The following is a 22,907-nucleotide window of genomic DNA, read 5'->3' as shown; positions in this document are numbered from 1 at the left end:
GCTTAACAAAGTCTCTAAGCAAATTCATTTACCATCGTATGTATTAAGGAGATATGTATACATAGTCCATTTCATTTTTGTAGATTAAAGTTCTCTTCAAAAGCATGTCAAATACTCAGGTCTTGATAACTTTACCTTTTTTTCTTTTTGAAGGTGAATGTTAGAGGAAGTCAGTGTTTGAGTTCACCACCCTTATATTAAGATAATATTTCTCATGCCATAAGAAAAAAGAACAGATATAACTCAAAATTTTCCTAAGGCACATTCCTGGAAACTGGAGAAAATGAGAAAAGCATCTGGGAAAAAATAAAAACTGACTGAAAATCATGCAGGATACTTGTCACTGACATTTTAAATCCTCAATCTCAAGTTGAAAAGCTGTACGATTTAAAAAAAATTGCAAGATTTTTAACTTTTATAAAGTACTATAAACAGTCCGATAAAAATATAAATATACTGTAGGTATAAAAACTTTCCTGCGTAGTTACTTATTCATAGTGTCTTCTGTTGTTCAGCTTAAAAATAAGGTACTCAAGTCTAAATGTACTTTTCATTCAGTGGGTAGTAAGCACATTAAGTGAAAAACTGCATAAAGAATTAGGATGTCTGTATCATATTTACAGTATTGTTACTGACTTAGGCAATATTGAAAAAAAAACTGTTACCATCTCTATACTTCAACTTCTTTGTGTCTAAGGTGAAGACTATATTCAGCATCTCGCCATTTCCTTAGATTATGGACTTTAAGATCCTAAATCCAGAGGACTTGAAATAGAATGATCTGCAGAGTATAATCACTTTTTACATTTATAATTGTGATTATGCATTTTAGAAATATTAATTTACACCTTCCTCAGACTGTTCTTAGGTGATGATAAAACTGAGGCAAAGGAGGATTAGTTGCTTTCCTGTGACCATATAATGATGTTGGGTCTAGGTGTTCTGATAAACATGTCTCCTTTTTTTATACAAAAGTTGTATTTACTCTTTTGGAATGGACATTGGCCATAAGAAGATAAAACAACCCATCAATGAGATTAGAGTATGTATCTTTAATAGTATAGTAACTAGTATCATTTTACTTAAAATGATTGATTTTTATTTAAAGTTTTAATTCTTTAAATTGCTTATGTAATTTAATAGTCATGAGTTGGTTGTAGTATATTTTATTTAAAAAAAAAAAAACTGCCTTCTAAGCACCTAATAGTGCTCTTAACTCATTTTAATCCTTAATCTTTGCATCAGCTTTGTTATAATAATAGGCTGAATATAGTCAGAATTTACAGGTGAGAAAACTGAGGTACAGTGAGCTTGAAAACTTTGCCCCAAAGCTGTGCTCTAGTGCCACTTTCTCCATGAAGCCTTGAAAAATGAGGAAGACTTTAATTGGCAGTAATAGGGAGAAAAGACAATTTTAGGTAATGGACATGGCATGAACAAAGGCATGTATGTGCTGAAGCTCAAAGTTTACCAAGGTAATTATGACTAGTGTGTTTTGGCTGAAATTTAGAGTAACTGTAGACGATACTGTGATAGATAAAGTTGAAAAAGCAGTTTGAAGGTAGCTCGTAAGAGGGACTTGAATGCTTGGGAAAGAAATTAGTGCACAATTCAATAGGACTTAGGGAGTTAAAAAGATTAGGGAGTAGAATTGTAGGATTTGGCCTAAGTGTGCAAAATGAATGGAAGAAAGGTCAGACCAGAAGCACGTAGACCAAGTAGGAGACTGTGGTCATAGTGAAGTCACGAAAGCCTAAACGGCTGTCACTAACCACAGAAAGGAAGAGGCTTTGTAAAGGAGGAAGAATGTGGCTACTGAATAGATGTAGAGAGTAAGAGAGCAGTACTAGAAGATGGGCCTGACAACCAGCGTTCTGGTGGCTTATCAAAGAAAGGAGAGAGAAAATGAGGTGGTGTTTTTTGAGTAGCCAAAATGATCAATCTGACTTGGTAAATTTGGTGCATTTGTGGGATACTAATTGAAGTATCCATCTGGCAGTTGGAAATGTGAATTTAAGCTTGAAAGTGGAAATGTGTAAAGAGCATAGGCTAACGATCTGGCTTTTACATTTTGACTGCATTAAGAAAATAGAATTGAAATCCTGAACATGGATGAAATTTCTAAAGAAGAGAAGAAAAAAAGAGAGGGTTGAGACTAGGCTACTAAGAAGCACCTAAATTTGAGAAGCAGGAGGTGGAAGAGTAAAAGCCAGTGGAAACAGAAAGAATATCTAAAAGGTAGAACGAGATCAAGCATGGCACTAGGTCTGAGGTTGCAAAAGGTTAGAGGTCAGGGGTCAACAAAGTTGGATTCTTCTGAAGGTCTAAGTTATGATCTAAAGGGAAGCCACTGAAGTTTGTGAAGAAAGTACTTCTTCTAGGACAGCAGTTTAAGGAATGTGTGGGTTACTGGTAAGGTATTAAAATAGGTGGATAGTGGTTACAATGAAGACAAAAGCCACTGAGAAATTGGTTGTAAAAAAAAAAAAAAGAAATGGACGCTCAAAGATGTGGAAAAAATGGAAGGACAACATTCTCACCTGGGCTCCTCACAAATACCTAGCATTTAGACTTTGCCCCAGGCTCTCTTCCTAGCTCTATCTTTTGTTTCTAGTCCCCGTCCCCCTTTAAGTCATCTATGGTATAGCATAATGTTTTAACATGCACCCTATGTTTTACCATCTCCCGTCTTTAAGACACACTGCTTGGATGCCTTTCATTGTATCTCCTCTTGGCCAACTTCTACTCATCTTTCGGGGTCCACTTCAAATGCCTCCTCTATGAAGCCATCCCTTATTTGGTGTATAGTATTCTTTCCTCAGAATTTCAAAATGCTTCAGTCATTTCTTTGTCATGGCAGTTATTGCTTTCTATTATGTACTGTTATTATTATTTATGTACATGATTTATCTCTCTCCTTGGAATTTAGGCTCCTTGGAGACTTTCTCAAGGTTTCAGTTATACCATAATGAAAAGAGCATAGACTTAGAATTCAGACAATCTCATTTTCAGTTTCTAGCTCTTTCACTTTCTGATAGATTGTGTGACTTCAGGCTTAGTATTTAAGCTCCTTAAGCCTCAGCCTTCTTCCCTATAAAATGCCTATATCACAGGTTATTGAGAAGATTAAGTGGTAAGGGAGGTAACTGATTTAAAGAACCTAACAAAGTTAGATTCCTTTCCCTCCTTATTCATCTTGATTTCTGTGTCATCACTCAGAATGGTACAGTACAGATATTAGATGCTCCAGAAATTGCTGAATGAATTAGTAATTTCTTTGCTATTACTAAGTATATAAAGGCTACTATAGTTTCTAGGCTCCTGATATTTTATTGGGATGATGTTTTTAAGGAATTCTTTTTTTCATTGGAAGAGAGTATACTACAGATTTACCAGATTAAAAATATATACAATGCAGAATTATTTGATGGATAATGGTGACATCATACAAACCATGTTAAAATTCAAATGAATCCAAATTAGAGACCTACCTATTAGGAAAAAATTAATTAGCTTAGAGTTAATAGTAGCTTATAGAAGCTATTTCTTTTACCGTACAAGTAGAAACTAGGTTTTGAGGGAGCCAAAAAGATGCTTCCTAGACTCAAGCAAGCCCATAGTTTGTATGATTGCTTTGTAAGCAGTATAAGGTGACATATACTCCAGGCTTACAATTTTCATTCTCATTTTAACAGATTCAAATATATTCTATTACCAATGGATAAAATTATATTCCAGAGAATGTAAGATTGGGAACCCTAAAACTGGACTGTGATCTAAAGACTAGGTTAAAAACTTGCCTTCATTCCAAGAGTTATGGATTCCACAAGTACTAACAAATGGTGTTGTTTGAATAATCTGAAAGATTTTGACAATGTTGTAAATTTTTAATTACTTGAAAAATTCAGTATAATGAAAACGTACTTTAATAATCTGTAAAGACTTAAACCTTCTCTGTCTCACTTTGTCTTTTTTGAGTTCTTATTCATCATTGTTCAGTTTGTATATTATTATGGCTACTTCAATAGTGTATCTAAATCTTTTACTATTTAAGGATAAATTTTTAGAAGCTGGCATTACACATTCATTGCCCTTTTAAAAAATTACAAACAGGGTTGATCTCCATATGGAGTAGAGGTAACATTCGTTTATAATAAATAATATAATAAGGAAATATTCCTACTTGACAAAAAGCCCTTAACTGTAGTACTGTTTCGAACATAAGATCTGAATAATAATAGCCATCATCATTTGTTGAACATGTATTGAATGCCCAATATTTCAGATACCTTACTCTGATTTTATAGTTGAGGAAGCTGAGACTCAGAGAAGTTAAATAATTGTTGTTAGGTCTCCCAGACACTAAGTGATGGAGTTGGCTTTTAAGTCAGGACTTTCTGAACCCTAAGTTAATCTTTTTAATGACTGTGCTCTACTGACTCTACAATAGTTATACTCTCATTGCCTCTCATTCTTTGCATACTTCAGATCACTCTAATAACTAGTTTTGTTCAGCCATCATGTAGCATTTCTTCTTCAACTTTCAAAATAATCTTCCCCTCAAGGCCTTAGTCTTCAGAAAATATCATCTGAGTTTCCTGAATTACTTACCAAAGTAAACATTTTTTAAACTAGTATAATAAAAAGATAAGGGTATTTAGTGGATGGAGCAAATATGTGGTTGCTATTCTCTGTTTTCACATAACGTCAAGAGATAAGAAGTAATTACATTTATCAGAGAAATAGATCCTGAGAGCCTAAACTAGGCATTGATGATGAGAGTCAAGAGGAGCAGTTACATGTGAGAGAGATTGGAAGATGACATACCTCTACGGTGATTCAGTGAAAGGGAGGGTGAACAGTCCCAGGGGAAGTTCAGAGTTTGGTCATTAGGAGGAAAATGGTTTCACGGTCAAATAGGGACTTCAGGAGAAAGGACAGATTTGGCCAGGAAGGAGATGGCTTGGAGTTTTGACATAGAGAGTTTGTAATTCTTGTGTCATCTAGCCTCAAGCATCCATCTGGATCTAAGCCCTTGACATGTGGCTAGTTTGAATTGAGATGTCCTGTAAGTGTTAAATATACACTGCATTTGGAAGAGTTAGTACCCAAAAAAAGAATGTAAAATATTAATATTCTCATATTGGTTGCATGTTGAAATAATAATATCTTGGATATTTTGAGTTATTGAGTTAAATAAAATATGTTTTTAAAATTAATTTAACCCATTTCTTTTCACCATTTTTTTTTTAATGTGGCTGCTAGGAAACTTAAAATTGTATATGTGTCTTACCTTATATTTCTGTTGGACAGCACTAATGTACACAGAGATTTGTAATAGATAGTTAGAAATGTAGGGCAAAATGTCTAGATTTGGAAATAACCCATTATAAAAGTGATAGCTTATGTTATAAGATTAGATAAAAATGCTGGTGTACAGGGTATAGAAATGAGAAAGATGCCAACAATTATAGGATGAGAAGAGAAAGAGTAATTCGGAGGAGAATTAGAGAATCAAGACTCTAAATTGGTACACAGTCTGATAGAATTTCAGAAAGAAGTAGTTCTTATCATTGAATGATAGAAAGGCCAAAGAGGAAGAGGAGGACTGAGAAAAGGACATTGAATTTGATTGATATAGAAGCAGTTTCAATAGAGTATAAGAAGGATAGATTGCAAGAGATTAAGAAGTTAGAGGTTGATGAATTAGACTCTGCATATAAACTATTCTTTCAAGCGAGGAGTTCACTTGTAAAGATAGCAATCTCTTGATTGGAGCAGAGTACAGGGAAATTTGAGCATGCTGTTGGCTGAATGAAAGGATTAGTGAAGTAGGAGTGCTTGAAGTTATAAGAAAGAGAAGATAATTTCTATAGTAAGGTCCTAATGCATTGGGTCCCAAACCTGAGTTCGTGTTGGAGTCACCTGGGTAACTTGTCACAGGAGCAAATTCCTAGGCAACATCTCACATCTAAAGAAATAATATTTTCTGGAGTTGTGTCTCCCAAACATGTTTTAACAAGTTCTTCTAGGTGATTATGATGTATCCATCAGGCCAAACAAATCAAGAAAATTAAGGGTTCCAGTGAGGACATCAGTGAAATGACTGACCATAGCATCCAGAATGGATAGAGAGACGACTGGGTTAGAATAAGACTGGTGGACTGTGAACTACGATTAAGGAGTTGGCTTTCATTATTAAAAGAGTGAGCATAAGTTTAGTAGGAATGAAAGGCTGAGAAAGCTAAAAACATAGTGGATTTTGATCAGAGAGGGAAGTTTCAGAATTGAGGACCTTGGAGGCCAAGCTGTGTGTGTTTGATATGGAAAAAAGGTGAAAAGAACTGAGTCATGCACATTGTAAGACCTATCAGTTTGGTGACTCTAATACAGGACAGAAGTAAAAAAGTATGAGATTTGGGGTTTAGGAGGAAGCACTAAAGGCTGAATCAGTAGGGAACTATTTAGACTTAGGTTTTTGCTAAACCTTGATTATCTTTAGAGAACATTCCAGAATGGGGTGCCTCCTTGGGCTACTGTGTTCTTAGTCTCCGTGACCCACTCTAGCTTGTGGAAAATAGAGTGGGTGCCTGACATTCACAAATGTAAAATGCATAGTTTTAACTATTCACAAGTGACCCTCAGGGTTAATGACATGGACAGTTAATAATTTTTTCCAAGACTTGAATTTGAATCTCCTGCCCTAAAAGTGGCCTGTAGAAACCAGTCACTTAACAAGTGACTTACAGTGAAGCCAACAACTTACATCTCCAGTTGCCTTTAATATATGATTGTATTAATTATCAAAATACCTCAGCCTGATAGGTTTCACAGGAGAGGAAATTATTTGGCAAATTGTGATATAAATGGGTTCAAAATTAATTGAGTTAAAAAAAATTAGCACTGCTCCTAGCATATAATAATTGCTTAATAAATGGTAGTTATTGGTGCCAGTTCAGGAATTCAACAAGTTTCGAAGCCAAATGTTTTTGTGTATGCCCAGGTTTAATGAATAGTATTTATATTAAAAAGTTTGTTTTGATTTGGAATCTCCATGAATTATTAAACTGAAACTAGAATGTTAAATTTGCAAGTAAATTAGAGGGAGAACAATAGTTCATTTATCACTTACCAACTGTTTGATATATTTGAAGGGGGCTATATTTCATAGTAACTCATATTATATTGCTATTATGAAAATCACAACTTTTAATATGTCCTTTAAGTATGTTTCCATACCACAAATACACATACACAGAAACAAAATGAATTACATTATTCACTTTGTTTTTCTTAGAGATTTAGTGTACCTGACAACTAGATTTAGTTGTTTCTGCTAAACAACTTTCTCTTTTGGTCTATTATATACTTATATAATTGTTTTTGCTTTATAGGGAAGAGCTCAGAAAAGAAGCAAGACAATTAAAGCGGGAACTCTTAGCAGCAAAACAAAAGAAAGTGGAAAATGCAGCAAAACAAGCAGAACAAAGAAGTGAAGGTAAGGGCAATTATCAAGCTTATATTTTCACTTGATACTTATTCCCTCTTCCTGAGTTGAGTTTTGTTGTTGTTGTTTAATGCTTTCTTTGGCCAGTTAGCCAATAAAATTAAGTTTCACTTAGGACTTTTGTCTGAGAGGGAAATTCAATCAAACATGATCGTAACTAGTGTTCCTTAATAAACAGAGTACTTCACATCAAGCAAAACTTAAATGTTGCCATAGCACATATCTAGAAGTACACAGGACAGAATGTCCATTTTTACATTGCATACCCTTTAAAACATTTAAGAAAAGTGTTTAGGCCCTATATATGAGACTTGTATAGACATTATTCATACGTTGGTTTGAATAGTATTAAATACAAATTCTTGTTTTTGGTTTTGCTCGTATGTTTAGGTACAGAAAATCTAAAGTATTGATATAACTGATCAAAAGCTGATCAAAATAATATCCTGCTTTTTACACAGGTTAAATATTTCTTTATTGTACTGTGATTTTTTTAATAAAGCTCTAGAATAGCTTCAAAAAAGCTTTTTTACTGAAGATCTTTAGTTTAAAACTGTTTCAGCTATAAAACATGTAATATTCAATTTCCAAAATAACAATTGGAACTCTCGAATCTGTCTTCTTTTTACAATAATAAAATACATTGTAGATTCAGTGAACATGATCAGAAATTTGATTGTTACCTTTAATAATGTACACTAAATTTGGCTTAACAAATTTGCTTTGTGCATATATCTTGTGTAGTCTCATGCTTTTGGAAAGCATGAATATTTTTATCTACTAGGTTCTATAACAGTCACTGGAGATATATCAAAGCATAAGATGTAATATCTAGCCTTAAAGAATACGTATTCCAATACAGAACAGTGGTACAGCATTTGGCCATAGGCATTATTATTTATTTTAAGTAGCACAAGTAATACCACGTAACTATCTAAAGCTCATAGTTCTTAAGATTATTTGTACCATGTCCCCAGTGACTATTATAGTAAAGGCAGGTACTTGATGTAGAACTTAGAATCACCAAAATATGTTTGAGTGAAACAAATTATTAAAAAGTTAACTCACCAGAATGACACAAATTATAAACGGAATTTGAAGGAAAGGATAGACTTATATGTGACTAGATCATATGAGTAAAATGTAACCCAGATTAGAAAGAAGCTATATTGGCAATATTGAGATTTGAAAGAGTACAAGATTTCAAATATTGTATTTGAAAGAATACAGTGAGGATTATTTAATTTTAAGTTTATATATAATTTTCCCAGGGGACTGTTTCTTATAATTAAAAAGCATTTTAAATATATGAAAGTAATTCCTTTTAACTGGAAAGATGTTTTATTTTAATTTTTTATTCATTTTTGAGCTAGAAATTATTATTCTCCCACCCCATCTGAAGAGCCATGATGGACTAGGGCTATGAAGTTGGCAGTGGATGGTTCTTGCCTTCGTACATAGTTCATGATCTAGTAGGAGTGAGAGAATTGCAGTAGGAAATTACTGAAATAGAGCTGTATGGTTAAGGCCTGTATTAGACATAAACAGTGCTGTGTTGACTTATTTGTCTGCCTTTGAAATACTTAATACAATTAGGTAAAGAAAGATTTGAATCTTAAAAGAATGATTTCTTAACACACACACAAAAAGAAGATTCTTCTGGAGCTTATTTCAGTCTATTTATATGAAAGTTAGCCAGGTTAAAAATCTTTTTATTTCATAATTAGAATGAGAATTATATATTACTTTTAGAGTAATATATATATTACTTTTCTGAATTTAATTTTTCTTATATCATCTAGAAATACCTGGATGTTCCCTAAATCTGAGAGACAGTTAAAATTAACTTCCCAAAGAAAGCAATCATTTGGTTGCTATCGTTTTTCTTCTAGTCTCAGAATGGGCCATGTTATTTATTTTTTTATTGTTTTATTTTGAAATAATTTTAGACTTACAGAGAAGTTACAAAAATTGAGAGTTTCCAGATGCCTTTAATGTTAAGGTCTTGTGTAACCATAGTACAATGATCCAAACCAAGCAATTAATATTAACACGGCACTATTACTAACTGCAGACCTTCTTAGAATTTCACCAGTTTTCCCACCTGTGCCCTTTGTCTGTTCTGTGATTCCTTCCAGAATTCCATATTGCATTTAGTCATCATGTCTCCTTAGTCTCTTCTGATTTGTGACGGTTCCTCAATCCTTTCTTCTCTTTCATGAACTTGACACTGGTTAGATATTTTGTAGAATGTCTCAATTGAGTTTGTCTCATGTTTTCTCATGATTAGATTGAGGCTACACATTTTTTGGAAAGATTGCCACATAAGTGGCATGTCCTTCCCAGTGCATTGTACCGGAGGTAACAAGATGTCTGTTGTCTTTTTATTGGTGATATTACCATGATCACTTGGTTAAGGTGGTTTCTGCTTAGTTGCTACACTGTTAAGTTACTCTTTTTCCCTTTGAGATTATAAGTAAGGGAGGGGAAGATACTTTGCAACTATACAAATATCCTGTTTCTTTTCAAGCTTCCTCACACTAATTTTAGCATCCATTGATGGATATTGCCTATAGGCAACAGTTATTTACTGTGGTGTTCTAATGGTGACTATTTCCCTGATTAGTACTACTTTTATTACTTGGAATTCTTCACTAAGAAGAATTTACTATTTTTAATACAAATTTTGACAGTAATACTAGGTGCTCATTATATGAAACACTAATGGTTGTACGAATGCTTTGGAATATTATATTTCAAAGTAAACAGGAAAGTATTAAGACTCAATTTCAGTTACTAGCAGTGAGGTTATTTAAGCCTTAGTGACTCCATTTTCTTATCATAAATCCAGGGATAAAATGCCTTGTGCATCCTTCAAGTTGCTTGAAAGAAGTAAATTAGGTAATGAGAAGACGTTTAATAAATTTATAGTGCTATATAAAAATAATAATTTTACATTTGTAAGAGAAAAATATAGTTATTCATGGTTTCATTTTGTTTCCTATCCAAATCTACAAATTGAAAATATGAATTTTTTAAGCCTATTTTTTAAATTAATTAATTTATTTATTTTTGGCTGCGTTTGGTCTTCGTTGCTGCACGTGGGCTTTCTCTAGTTGTGGCGAGCGGGGGCTACTCTTCATTGCGGTGCGCGGGCTTCTCATTGTGGTGGCTTCTCTTGTTGCGGAGCACAGGCTCTAGGCCCGCGGGCTTCAGTAGTTGTGGCACGTGGGCTCAGTAGTTGTGGCTCGCGGGCTCTAGAGCACAGGCTCAGTAGTTGTGGCGCACGGGCTTAGTTGCTCCGCGGCATGTGGTATCTTCCCAGACCAGGGATTGAACCCGTGTCCCCTGCATTGGTAAGCGGATTCTTAACCACTGCGCTACCAGGGAAGTCCTGAAAATATGAATTTTAATACTGTTTTAGAGCTAAAGCCTATAATCAATATGGTTACATATAAATATGACATAAATTAAAATCTCAAAATAAGCTTTCCTTAACTGTGTTTTCACAGTTGCATTTTTATAATCATATTCTTTCTTAAAAGGTATGTGTGTGTGAACTTAGGTACATTCTTAAGTAAAGCTTCCAGTAGTATTATTTCCTGATTCTATGAATTAATCTGGCAAGTCTAACACTTGCTGACTACTGCCACTTTATTTTAGAATTCAATGTATTATTCTCACATTAAAAGCACTTGGAAAGAAACCCATAAGTACAAGAAAGCTTTGTGTTCTAATGTCCGTGCATTAATTTACCTAGTTTTGTCCTTGCATGAATGGAGGTCTCCCATTTAGCCAGGTGCTCTAATAGATGTGATACTTTTTCAGGGCTTCTGTCATCTTAGGAAATCACCTTTGATCAGGGAGTAATATTCCTTTGATTTTATAATCCTTATCCAATTTCCTGGGCTAGATCCTTAGCCAGATTTATATAGATAATTAGGAATTTATATTCTAACCATAGTTCTGCTTCTAAATCTATTCTATTACCTGAGACAAGTTACTTTGAAATCAGGATCCATCTGTTTCTCCATATAGAAATCCTAAGATAAGTAAGGTGTGCTATTTTAATTTTTTTAATGTTTTGCTGTATTTACTCTTTATTAATTCCTTCAGTTCCATTATGACAGCAAATAAAATAATTAAAAGTCATTTGAAAGAAAGATTGTTACTTTTACATCAATAAATACTTTGGGCCCCATACAATTAAACAGTCCAAAATACATTGCCATTTGATATTACCTGATTGTAGTGATAGTGCCATGAGCATACGTACATGTCCAAACCCATCAAACTGTACACGTTCAAACATGTACAGCTCATTTGTATGCCAATTATGCCTCAACAAAGCTGCCCCCTAAGAAAGAATATTGATCTACAACCCAGAAACCTCTTAACATCTCTGCCCTAGTGTGAAAGCATATACTTATAATTGAGTCAGTGTATTAATCTTTTTAACACCAATGTAGTAAAAAGCTTCTCTATGTAGTAAAAATGTATATGGGACCATCCATTTTTCTCTTCAGTCTTCCCAGTAAAGCTCAAGATCTGCTATTTCTTATATCACAAAGATATTGTCAGATAATAAATATAATTATGCCTCTGTGTATGGAGAAAAGCACTACAAAAATATAACCTCATAATTTTTGCCATTGCTTTGCCACCTATTTACTTTTTAAAGGCCTCAGATAATGTATAAAGAAGGCTTCAGTAAACGAAAGAAATAGAATGTGAAGGAATACAGCCATTATTATAGTCATATAATGAGAATTTTTATAGCAGCATGAAATTTGACTCTAAAATTCAAAAAAATTACATTTCTTAGTTGAATACAAACTCTGCAGTAGGCTCTAACATCCCAATTTAAATAAACAAGGAATGTGGTGTTTTACTTTAGATACCAGCAATGTCAAAAGAGATGTACTGCAGGACAATCCTGTTTACAGCCTGGGAGTCTCTTTAGTCCCACTGTAAATCATCCAGGCCTGTGCATAGGATTTTTGTAGGGGGTAATAAATTTTGAATAAGATTGATAGTTAATTGGAGATAGTTGGTTTCCTGTGTTGGCTCTGTCAAGTTCTTTAATAAACTATATAATCCTTTTTGTTAAATTATGTCTCTAAGTCCTTTCCAGATTTCTTTAAGTTTCATCATATCAAAAGCAGCACCAAACTGAACTTAGTCACATAGAGATATGCGTTTGGACTTCTTCTCTAATCAGCTCTAGGGAGATAAGGTGTCAGATCCTCTTTTCAAAGTTCCAAGCACACAATACCTGCTCTATGACTAGCGCCAGAAATTAGAGGAGGAAGAGCAATCTGAGCTTGTAAATCAAGAAACAATTTTAAAGCCTCTTCATGAAACACGTCCCTGAGGTGCTTAGTACCTCTCAAATTGCACTGGGCCATTTCAGGTCTCTTCAAACTGTCTTTTTAATGCTGGATTAAGTCAGACTAGGACCTCTCAGGCTTGATAGGTTGTGAAAGTATATAGTTTTTGACTACTTTTCATCTATCTAACATATAATGTTAAATTAGCTTAATCTTGGTTTTTATAAGAAACAGAAACCCTTCTGGAATGTTAGCTCTATGTTGTGCCTGATACCATGTAGAATTAATTCCTCTCTGAGCAAACTGGTCCTGTTTTCCAAAGCAGTTAGCTCTCTTCAGGGAGCCTTAAGTCATCATTTTGTTCCTGGAGGCTGGAAGTATCAGACCTATTTTTCCCATAGTCTACTCTTAATATATTGGTAACTTTTAATGTTATTTACATGGAAAAGTGAAAGTATATTTGCCCTTGACTCATAGAAAGCCTCTCAGTCCAGCCATCAATAACACTCTATTTATTCTTACTTTGGGCATGGTGCTAATAAACTGATTACCTGGTTCTAAGTTAAAAACAGATTAAAGAATAATAAAAGTGTGGGGCAGTACTCTTTAAAAGGGTAAACTTGATGGTATATAAAGTGTACCTCAAGGATTAGAAAATAAATAAATAAACAAGCAAAAGAAAACCCAGGGCAGGGACTTCCCTGTGGATCTTTCTAGCCTACTATTTTATAGGACTAAAAATAATATAAAATTTTTTAAAGTGAGAGAGAAAGGCATGGCTAGGGACATCGATTCAGGTAGCAGTAAGAGGTGATACATGACCACTTGACATTAGGTAAGGAAACACAAGAACATAGTAGTGGAATATTATGGATATATTTGCTGTAGATGATACTTCATTATATTCTGAAAGCAGGTCAGTATTCAAATAATTGACACTTATTATACTGATCCTGATTCATTAAGAAAAGTCTAGATGTTATTTATTACTATTTAATAAGGCAGAGAATAGGCAGTCGTTCTAACCTAATTGGTAAAAAAAAAAGTTTTTAATTATTTTAATCAGTTAAAGATAAGATTCTCTTATCTGAAATATGTAATTGTGTGGAACACCTCATTTACTAGAAGTCCTAGAAAAATGAAGCTTCCCTTTGTAGCCAGGACAGTCTCTCAAGTGAAATTTTATTGAATGCATTTTACTACCTTTATGTGCCAGAAAGCATGCTTTATTTTTAACAGTATATTTTTCAAAAATATAATTTTTAAAATAATAAAGACTTTTAAAGGGGTATAGCAAGTTTAAAGATGTACATACCCTCACAATTAGACCAAGAATTTAATCTTTTGATACAGTGAGTAAGAGATGATCATCTTTAATGTGAGAATCCATAAAGTACTTTGTTCTTTTTTTGGACAGTCCATCTCAAACTTCTCACTAGCTATCGTGAACAAATCTTGCTGAGCTTTACTTTGATAACCATATGCTATGGGCATATTTAATTTTATTTTCTTGCATTCTGTGCCATCTTGCAGACCTCCTAGTAGTTACTTAGGACTCATCTCTTGCTACTTTTAAAAACCAATGTGTTAGGGGTACCTCTTTGCTGCCCTTCACTGTCTTAATATAATTTTTTTAATAAGCATTCTTTCTGCCTGGTGACTGATATAATTCCAATGTGCGAAATTTGACAAAAGCCTTAAGCTATATTTTTAGTAACTGCAATTTGTCTTCTTTTTATTAATATCGATGCCATTCCTAACCCATTAAAAATAGGTTTGCTAATTGATACAGGTATGTATTAACCTTTGGGCATAACTGTCTCTTTAAAAAAAAAAAAAGCTGTATTATTTCTTCCAATTGTAAAAGTAACATATGTCCTTTGCAAAAATATCAGAAATGTAGAAAAGCATAAAGGAGAAAAAGAAAGATCACCCCATAATACTTCTTCCAAAGACAGCCATGGTTAACTCTGTGATATTTATTTTTCTGGACTTTTTAATCTTCATGCCAGAAACACACATGTATATTATTTTCCATAATGTTATTTTATCATAAGCTTTTCATAATATGCTTTTTTTTCAAACTTTCCAAGTGAAATTGACTGTTAACTCTTAAATGGACAAGTTGCTTTTAGAGGTATTTCTTCCTCTTAACTCTCTCATATCTGGCAGAGTAAGATTTAGAAGATGATGGATACAAAAACTGTATAAATGTAAATGAGAGATGAAAAATTCCCACCGTTTTCAGCTCTAGGCTTTAGAAGATGTGAGGGCACTGACACTCAGAGTCTACATCTCCATCGCTGATGGGAATTATTTATACCTCTCATAAATTAAAACAAAATGAGAAAATACTGACTGACATTGCCTGGTAGCCTGCCGTCTTGTCATTTCTCAAGTGGCCACTGATAAATCTGCAAGGAAACTTTGTAATCAGATTAGATATTTGGAACCTGAATTGAAATAATTATAAATTTGTCCACTTTAGAAAATAAAAGAGGTGAGGGCTGCGTATGTGTGCGTGCACATGTTTTTTGTTTTGTTTGGGTATTTAAATTGTCTCAAGGGGGAACTAATACCATCATTAAGAGTTTGATTATAACCAGCAATCCCATTTGGGAATGGAGTTGTTAACTATTCCAGACTGCTGTCAAGACCTTATTTTAAGTAAGATGTTTTTCTTTTATGTGACATTTTCTGAGGCTTTGCCAAAAATGACATCAAACATATAATTCATTTGAGTGCTGAGTTTCTTCAACATCTTGCAGCACTTAATCAAATTTGAAAAAGATATTCTTTTCACAACTTTATAGTGTAAACCTGTGAATATGTTGCATTAAAACTTACTTTGGACAATTTAATCTGTGTGGTATTAGGCTGATTTTTTTTTAATGATTAATGCAATATGCTGACAGTTTTAAATGGTTATATTTTCAAAATTCTTCACATAAACTCCTGGCAGATGATTCAGATGCAGCTTTTGAGTATTAGTAATTTTTCATGCAAAAACCAGATAATCCATAAGTTGTAATAGCTACATGAAAAATTTTGAAATGCCAGAAAGGACGAAGAGAATAATGAAGTTATCAGAACTAAGAACATGTCAAAATATTAAGAATCATTAAGAATCTATTTGAAGTACAAAAGTAGTTTATACTGATTTTTTTTAATGGCCACACTAGTGTGTAAGCTTATTTAAAACATGCTGCAGTATGTTTAAAATGTGAAAGTAGGCTTGCCTTAAGCAATGTCTTGAGCATCAGAAACTTCTATTTTGAGTATACTCTACATCACCTAGTTCTGTGCAGTCACAGAGTTTTGGTCCTGAAAGGAGAATCCAGCCCTACCTCTCTATTATATATAGGAAACCAAAGGCCAGCCAATTAAGGGGCTTACCCAAAATCACACAGTAAAGTAGTAGGACTAGAACTGAGGTCCCCAGGTTTCCAGTCCAGTGTTCTTTCCACAACTCCATTCTTCAATTTGATCCAATCTTGAGTAGGTACAGTGTAAATTTTTAATTGTCATTTATTAAAATCCACTTTGGTTTTAGTGCGAGTAATTGTTTCTTTTAAAACCTTCTCAACAAACCTAGAGTCCTTTAAATAGCACATAATTATTATACTTGTTGCGCCTTTTCAAAGACTAAACATGTAATTTTGGAATGAATGACAAAAATTGTAATGTTGTAGAAAATGTCCATTTCTAATAACGTAGCGGACTAAGAATCCAAACTGATCCTCCCACTAAAAGCAACTAAAAATGTTAGATATACTATAAAAACATCTTCTCATGTGCTCCTATGAACTTAAAAAAAAAAAAAAAACCACAAGAAATACTCAAACCAGGGAATAAGTAAAAGTGTGAACTAAAAAAAGTAAGTGGGGAACCAGGTCTAGCTTTAACTCTAGTGACATTTGCTAAAGTGGGTGAACTGGAGCATTGTTTTTTGAGGTCTCACCAAGAGAGAATGTAAAACCTAAGGTCTTCCTGAGGTAGGGGCTCTCTGATAGAAGACTGTCCCATGTAGTTGGGGGCCCAAAGGATCTCATCATTAGTGGCAGGGAGAATTAAACAGAGTCACTTTACCCATCAGAGGACTACAGGGAAAACTTCCTGTCTTAAATCATGGCACAGAGTATTTTGGGACAAGAGCATTTCCTAGGAAGTCTAGCCACAGGCAGTTCTCTCATCAGTTTGGAGTGACAATTCACCCTGCTTGGGTGGCCTCAAAATCCTCCAGCCATGAAGTTAGTTGGGAGTACTCCTGGATTCTTAGTGCCCACATAAGTCTGATAGAAGCAAACATAAATCCTTTCAGGAGGAACCTGCTTTCATCCCCTGTTCTTAAAATTCAAAAAAAAAAATGAGTAGCTCTGAATGAAAACACACACAAACACACACCAATCCAGGCACCCTGACAAAAAGCTAATAGAAACAACAGAGAACAGAATCAGACTCACAAAACCTTCAGACTTTATTCAGACACTAAATGTTAAGTAAGTATATGTAATATATTTCAAGAAATGATAAGTTTAAAATATAAAGAACAAATGAATTTTAAAACAAACTAAGTAAATTTCCTGGAAATAAAAAATATAATAGTTGACATTAAAAATTCAAGAGGTTTTTTTTAGCAAATTAGACACAGCTAAAAAGAACATGAGTGAACTGAAAGACAGATTTGAAAACATTATTTTGGGCTTCCCTGGTGGCACAGTGGTTAAGAATCCATCTGCCAATGCAGGGGACACGGGTTCAAGCCCTGGTCCAGGAAGATCCCACATGCCGCGGAGCAACTGAGCCCGTGCGCCACAGCTACTGAGCCTGTGCTCTAGAGCCCCGTGCTCCGCAACAAGAGAAGCCACGGCAATGAGAAGCCCGTGCACCGCAGACCCCGCTCGCCGCAACTAGAGAAAGCCCGCGTGCAGCAATTAAGACCCAACGCAGCCAAAAATAAATAAATAAATAAATTTATTTAAAAAAAAAACAACTCCCCCCCCCAAAAAAAAACAACGTTATGTAGAATTCAGCCCAAGAGATAGGAGACCTGGAAGAAGAGAAAGAAAATCTAATAAATGTCTAATCAAATTCTAGGAGGAGATCAAAGGGCAAATAGAGGCAATAGTTGAAGAGATGATAGCTGAAAATTCTCTTTAATGAAAGAGATCAATTCACAGAGTAAAGAAGTTTTTTTTTTTTAAATGAATAGAGGATTAAAAAAATAAAAATAAATACAAATCTAGGGACTTCCCTGGTGGTCCAGTGGTTAAGAATCTGCCTTCCAATGTAGGGGACGCGGGTTCAATCCCTGGTTGGGGAACTAAGATCCCACGTGCCATGGGGCAACTAAACCTGCACACTGCAACTACTGAGCTCACGTGCCTTAACTAGAGAGCCTGCTTGCCGTAACTAAGACTCGACGCTGCCAAAAAATATAAATAAATAAATATTTTTTTAAAAATACAGATCTAGACACATCATGACAATACTTTATAGCATTCAGCACAGAGACCTTAAAAGCAGCAGGAAAGAAAAGACATCTTTAAAAAAGCAAGAACTGATTTCTCAACAGCAGCAAGTGAGGACGTAAGAGGATATTATCTTCAGTGTACTGAGGGAAAATATTCTTCAGAGAAACAAAAATGGAGAGACTTTGCTACCTGCATACCTTCACTAAAAGAAATTCTAAGACATACTTTAGGCAAAAGGTAGGTGAGTCCACATGGAAAATCTGTACTGCAAAGAGAAAGGAATGTGGAAAGTGGTAGGTATATGAGTAAATCTAAATAAACGTTGAATGAATAAAATAACAATAATGTGTTAAAAATGAAGATAAAATTAAATACATAATAACAATATAAGTTTGAGGAGCAGATAAAAGAAGTTTGGAAAAGCATTCTGTGGTCCTTATTTGGGAAGAAGGTAAAGATACAAATTAACTTTAGACTTTAACACACTAAATATGCATGTTAATATTTTAAAGAAAACTACTAAAAGAATTGGAAAAGGTCATAACTTCCAAACTGGTAGAGAAAAAGATGGATTAAGGAAAAATTGAACCCAAAAGGAGAGAAGAAAAAAGAGAAAACGAAATGTAGTCTGGACAAGATATTAAAAATAATGGTACAAAATAAGATAGGAGAAATAAAATAAAGATATACTAGTAATTATATTGAAATAATGCAAAAGGTCAAATACTTTAAAAGACCAAGATTTTCAAACTGGATTGAAAAAAGAAATTTAATCATGTACTACTTACCTGAGAAACATCTTAAATATATTGTACAATTAAATCTTTAAGGCAAAATGTATTATTAGGCATAAAGAGGGTCTCTACCTAATAACAAAAATTTCAATTTACCAGGAAGATTTAACAGTCCTAAACCTGAATGGACCCAATAACACAGACTCAAAATGTATGAAGTAAAAATTGATAGACCTATAATAAGAAGTAAATAAGTTCATCATAGTGGGAGATTTTACTACTTTTTTCTCAGTAACTGATTTAAAAAGTATATAGAAAAATTAATGAAACTATAGATGATTTGGACTACACAGTTAGCTTACTTGATATAATGCACCTGAAGAGAATATTGCACTCAACAGCTTCAGAATGCACACTCTTTTCCAGCACTCTTGAAGAAAGAAAGATTTCAGATGACTGTTTTCAAACAGACTACCTTCTCTGACAAAATGCAGTTGTTAAGAATTAGTAACAACTGATTTTAAACAGTTACTGATTTCCAAATATGTTGATGTGTCCACCGCTGTACTTAGAAGGAAAATCATAGCTTCAGATACTTATATTTTAGGAAATTACTGAAAATACTTCCCATGTAAAGAAGCTTTAGAAAAGACAAAAAGCAGGCAAAATTAACCCAATGAAGTAGAAAGAAGGAAATAATAAAGAGCAGGAATCAGTAAAATAGAAAACAGGTTTTTTTTTTAAGTGTTAAACTTTTTGTGGCTTCTCTTGTTGCGGAGCACTAGCTCTAGGCACACGGGCTTCCGTCGTCCTGGCGCACGGGCTTAGTTGCTCCGCGGTATGTGGGATCTTTGCGGACCAGGGCTCGAACCCGTGTCCTCTGCATTGGCAGGCGGATTCTCAACCACTGCGCCACCAGGGAAGTACCAGAAAACAGTTCTTACAAAACAGGGCTGCAATAATAAATTACTGCTAGTATAACTTCTTAGTCCCTTACACATAGTAGATAACCGGGAAATTGATTTGATTTTGTTGTCTTAGACATTTGTCACTTGCTCTTTATTGGATGTCCTTCCAGTCCAGAGAAAATAAGATCTACTTACTTTGTACAAGGAGTTCCATAGGGGAAGTTTCTATTAACAGTGCTGCTTTTATTAGCTACAAAAGAAGTTGCTGTTAAAAAGAGTGGGAGAGAGAAACAGACAGACAGAAACTCTAAAATACAGTGTTTAGGTAAGATTGGGGATTATTTCTCTCATGCAGACCATCCAGGAGTAAACACTTCAGGGTCAGCAGGTGATTCAAGGACCAAAGTTTCTTTCATTTTGTTTTTCTGCCATTTCCGAGGGTATTTTCATTGTCCACATTGCCCACCTTCATGTCAGTGTTCTAGCAAGTGGGAAGAGGAAAGATTAAGTACCAGACAAATGCTTCATCTTAAAGATGATCCAAAAGTTGCACATAGCACTTTCACTCATATCGTATTATCCTGAAATCACATGGCCATGCCTAGCTCTACAAAAGGCTAGACTACAGTTGGGTGTCCAAATGCCTGGCTAGAATTTAGTGTCAGGAGTGGGGAGATGAGTGTTTGTTCTATCACTAAAAGGTAAAAGGAGAGAATGAATTCATGGAAAAAATTAGCAGATTCTGTTACATAGTATAAGCCAAGGCCTAGGAAGAACAAAGAGGCAGGTAGTCTATTTGGTCAGGAAAAGCCTGACGGAGTATCTGAGCCAGGTTTTGAGATAAGTAAGATTTCACCATAAAATGAAGGGCAATAAGTAGAGCAATAGTTGGAAGGGTGCCCCGCCAGGCAGGAGTCATAGCTGATTCATTTCCTCCCTATGCTTGATACTTGACACAGTGACTGGCAAAATAATAGGCATTCAACAAATATTTGCTGAAGGAATGAATGAAATTGGCTTTTCTGTCTAAATGGATAATTATATAATTTATAATGTAAGGGGAAAGGAAAATAAGAATGAAAGAAACTCAAGATAAATTTTGGAGCATGAATCCATGTTAAAATGAAGAGTACAGATGAACAAATAATAAACAAATTAACTTCAGGTAGTAAGGGCTAAGAAAATAATATAAAACAGGACAATGTAATATAGTGACTGGAGGGCTACTTTAAATTGGGTGGGTATCAGAAAGGACCCAGTCACAGACAGAATCCACAAACATTAATTTGAACACAGAAAAAAAATTTTTTTTCTTTAACAGCTTTATTGAGGAATAATTTAAAGTGAACAGTTTGACATGTTTTGACATTTGTATACACCTGAGAAACCTTCACCACAGTCAAGATAATGAACATATTCTTCAAGGTCCAACATGTTTTCATGCCCCTTGGTAATGCCCTCACCAATCCCCAGACAACCACTTAAGTCCTTCCTATCACTATAAAACATTTTATATTTTCTAGAATTTTATTTAAATAGAATTATGTACTGTATGTACCCTTTTTTGGTATGGCTTCTTTCACTCAGCATAAGTATTTTGAGATTTATCTGTGTTATTGTGTATATCAGTAATTTATTCCTTTTATACTAAATAGTAGCCCATGATATAGATATGCCACAAATTTTATATAGCCATATGCTTTTATTTCTCTTGGATAAATATCTTGAAGTGGAATGTCTAGATCATGTGATAGGTGTATGTTTTGTATGTTTAACTTTTTAAAGACTGCCAAACTGTTTTCCAAACTAGTTGTGCCATTTTACATTCCTGCAAATAGTGTGTGAGATATTCTGTTACTCCACATCCTCATTAGCAATGTTATGGTCACTTTTTTTTTTAAAGGAACTCCTTTATTATTTTTTTTATTATTATTTATTTATTTATTCATTTATTTTTGTCTGTGTTGGGTCTTCGTTTCTGTGCAAGGGCTTTCTCCAGTTGAGGCAAGCAGGGACCACTCTTCATCGCGGTGCGCGGGCCTCTCACTATCGCGGCCTCTCTTGTTGCGGAGCACAAGCTCCAGACACGCAGGCTCAGTAGTTGTGGCTCATGGGCCTAGTCGCTCCGCGGCATGTGGGATCTTCCCAGACCAGGGCTCGAACCCGTGTCCCCTGCATTGGCAGGCAGATTCTCAACCACTGCGCCACCTGGGAAGCCCCTACGGTCACTTTTAACTTTAGTCATTCTAATAGTTTGTAATGTTACCTTGTGGTTTAATTTGCATTCCTCTAATTAATAATGATGTTAAACATCTTTTCATATGTTTATTTGTCATCAGTATATATTCTTTAGTGAAAAGTCTATTTAAATGTTTTGCCCATTTTTACCATGTTGTTTATCTTTTACTGGATTTTGAGCTCTTTATGTACACTGGATACAAGTCCTTTATCAGATACATGATTTGAAAATATTTTCTCCCAGACAGTGACTTAATTTTTCATTCTCTTAACAATTTCTTTCAAAAACAAAATTTTTAAATTTTGATGAAGCCTAACTTATTTTTTTTCAACTTTGGATTGAGTTTTTTGGTGTTGGGTATAAGAAATCTTTGCCTTAGTTTTTTATGACTGGCTTCTTTCACTTAGCATATTTTCAAGGCATCCATGTTGTATCATGTATCGGTACTTTATTCCTTTTTACTGACAAATAATATTACATTGACTAGATATACCACATTTTGTTTATCTGCTAATCAGTTGAAAGACCTTTGAGTTTTTCCCACTTCTTGGCTATTGTGAATAGTGTTTCTGTGAACATTCTTGTACATTCACTTTGCTTTAAGCCTTCACCAGTGGTCTCCTCAAAGCCTATTGTGCTTCTACAAACAGTTTCTTCAGGATTTTTGAAACTTTTATTGACAGATTCCTCAAAGTCCTTCCAGCTTCTGTCCACT

The 22,907-nt window shown here is 34.4% G+C and overlaps 1 protein-coding gene and 1 long non-coding RNA gene across 4 annotated transcripts in view; one reads left to right on the top strand and one right to left on the bottom strand.

Annotated features, from left to right (window-relative positions):
• CWC27 (CWC27 spliceosome associated cyclophilin) overlaps positions 1-22,907 on the top strand; it is a 239,368-nt gene that overhangs the window by 105,658 nt on the left and 110,803 nt on the right. For all 3 annotated transcript variants that reach the window (XM_082457317.1, XM_082457315.1, XM_082457316.1), the window contains one exon: positions 7,395-7,498. In XM_082457317.1, the coding sequence (XP_082313443.1) occupies positions 7,395-7,498 (104 nt within the window). The remainder of the gene's footprint in view (positions 1-7,394; positions 7,499-22,907) is intronic.
• The window catches only part of LOC309658645, a 50,795-nt gene continuing 35,757 nt past the window's right edge, over positions 7,870-22,907 (bottom strand). Inside the window, exon 2 of the long non-coding RNA XR_014262352.1 lies at positions 7,870-22,907. This exon is cut by the window's right edge and continues 23,586 nt beyond it. This is a non-coding gene — a long non-coding RNA (uncharacterized lncRNA).

The sequence above is a fragment of the Balaenoptera physalus genome (genome assembly GCF_965194825.1).
Source record: "Balaenoptera physalus genome assembly, chromosome: 3".
Classification (NCBI taxonomy): Eukaryota; Metazoa; Chordata; class Mammalia; order Artiodactyla; family Balaenopteridae; genus Balaenoptera; species Balaenoptera physalus.
Note: the sequence above shows the minus strand (reverse complement) of the source record. Positions and strands in the feature narration are given on the sequence as shown.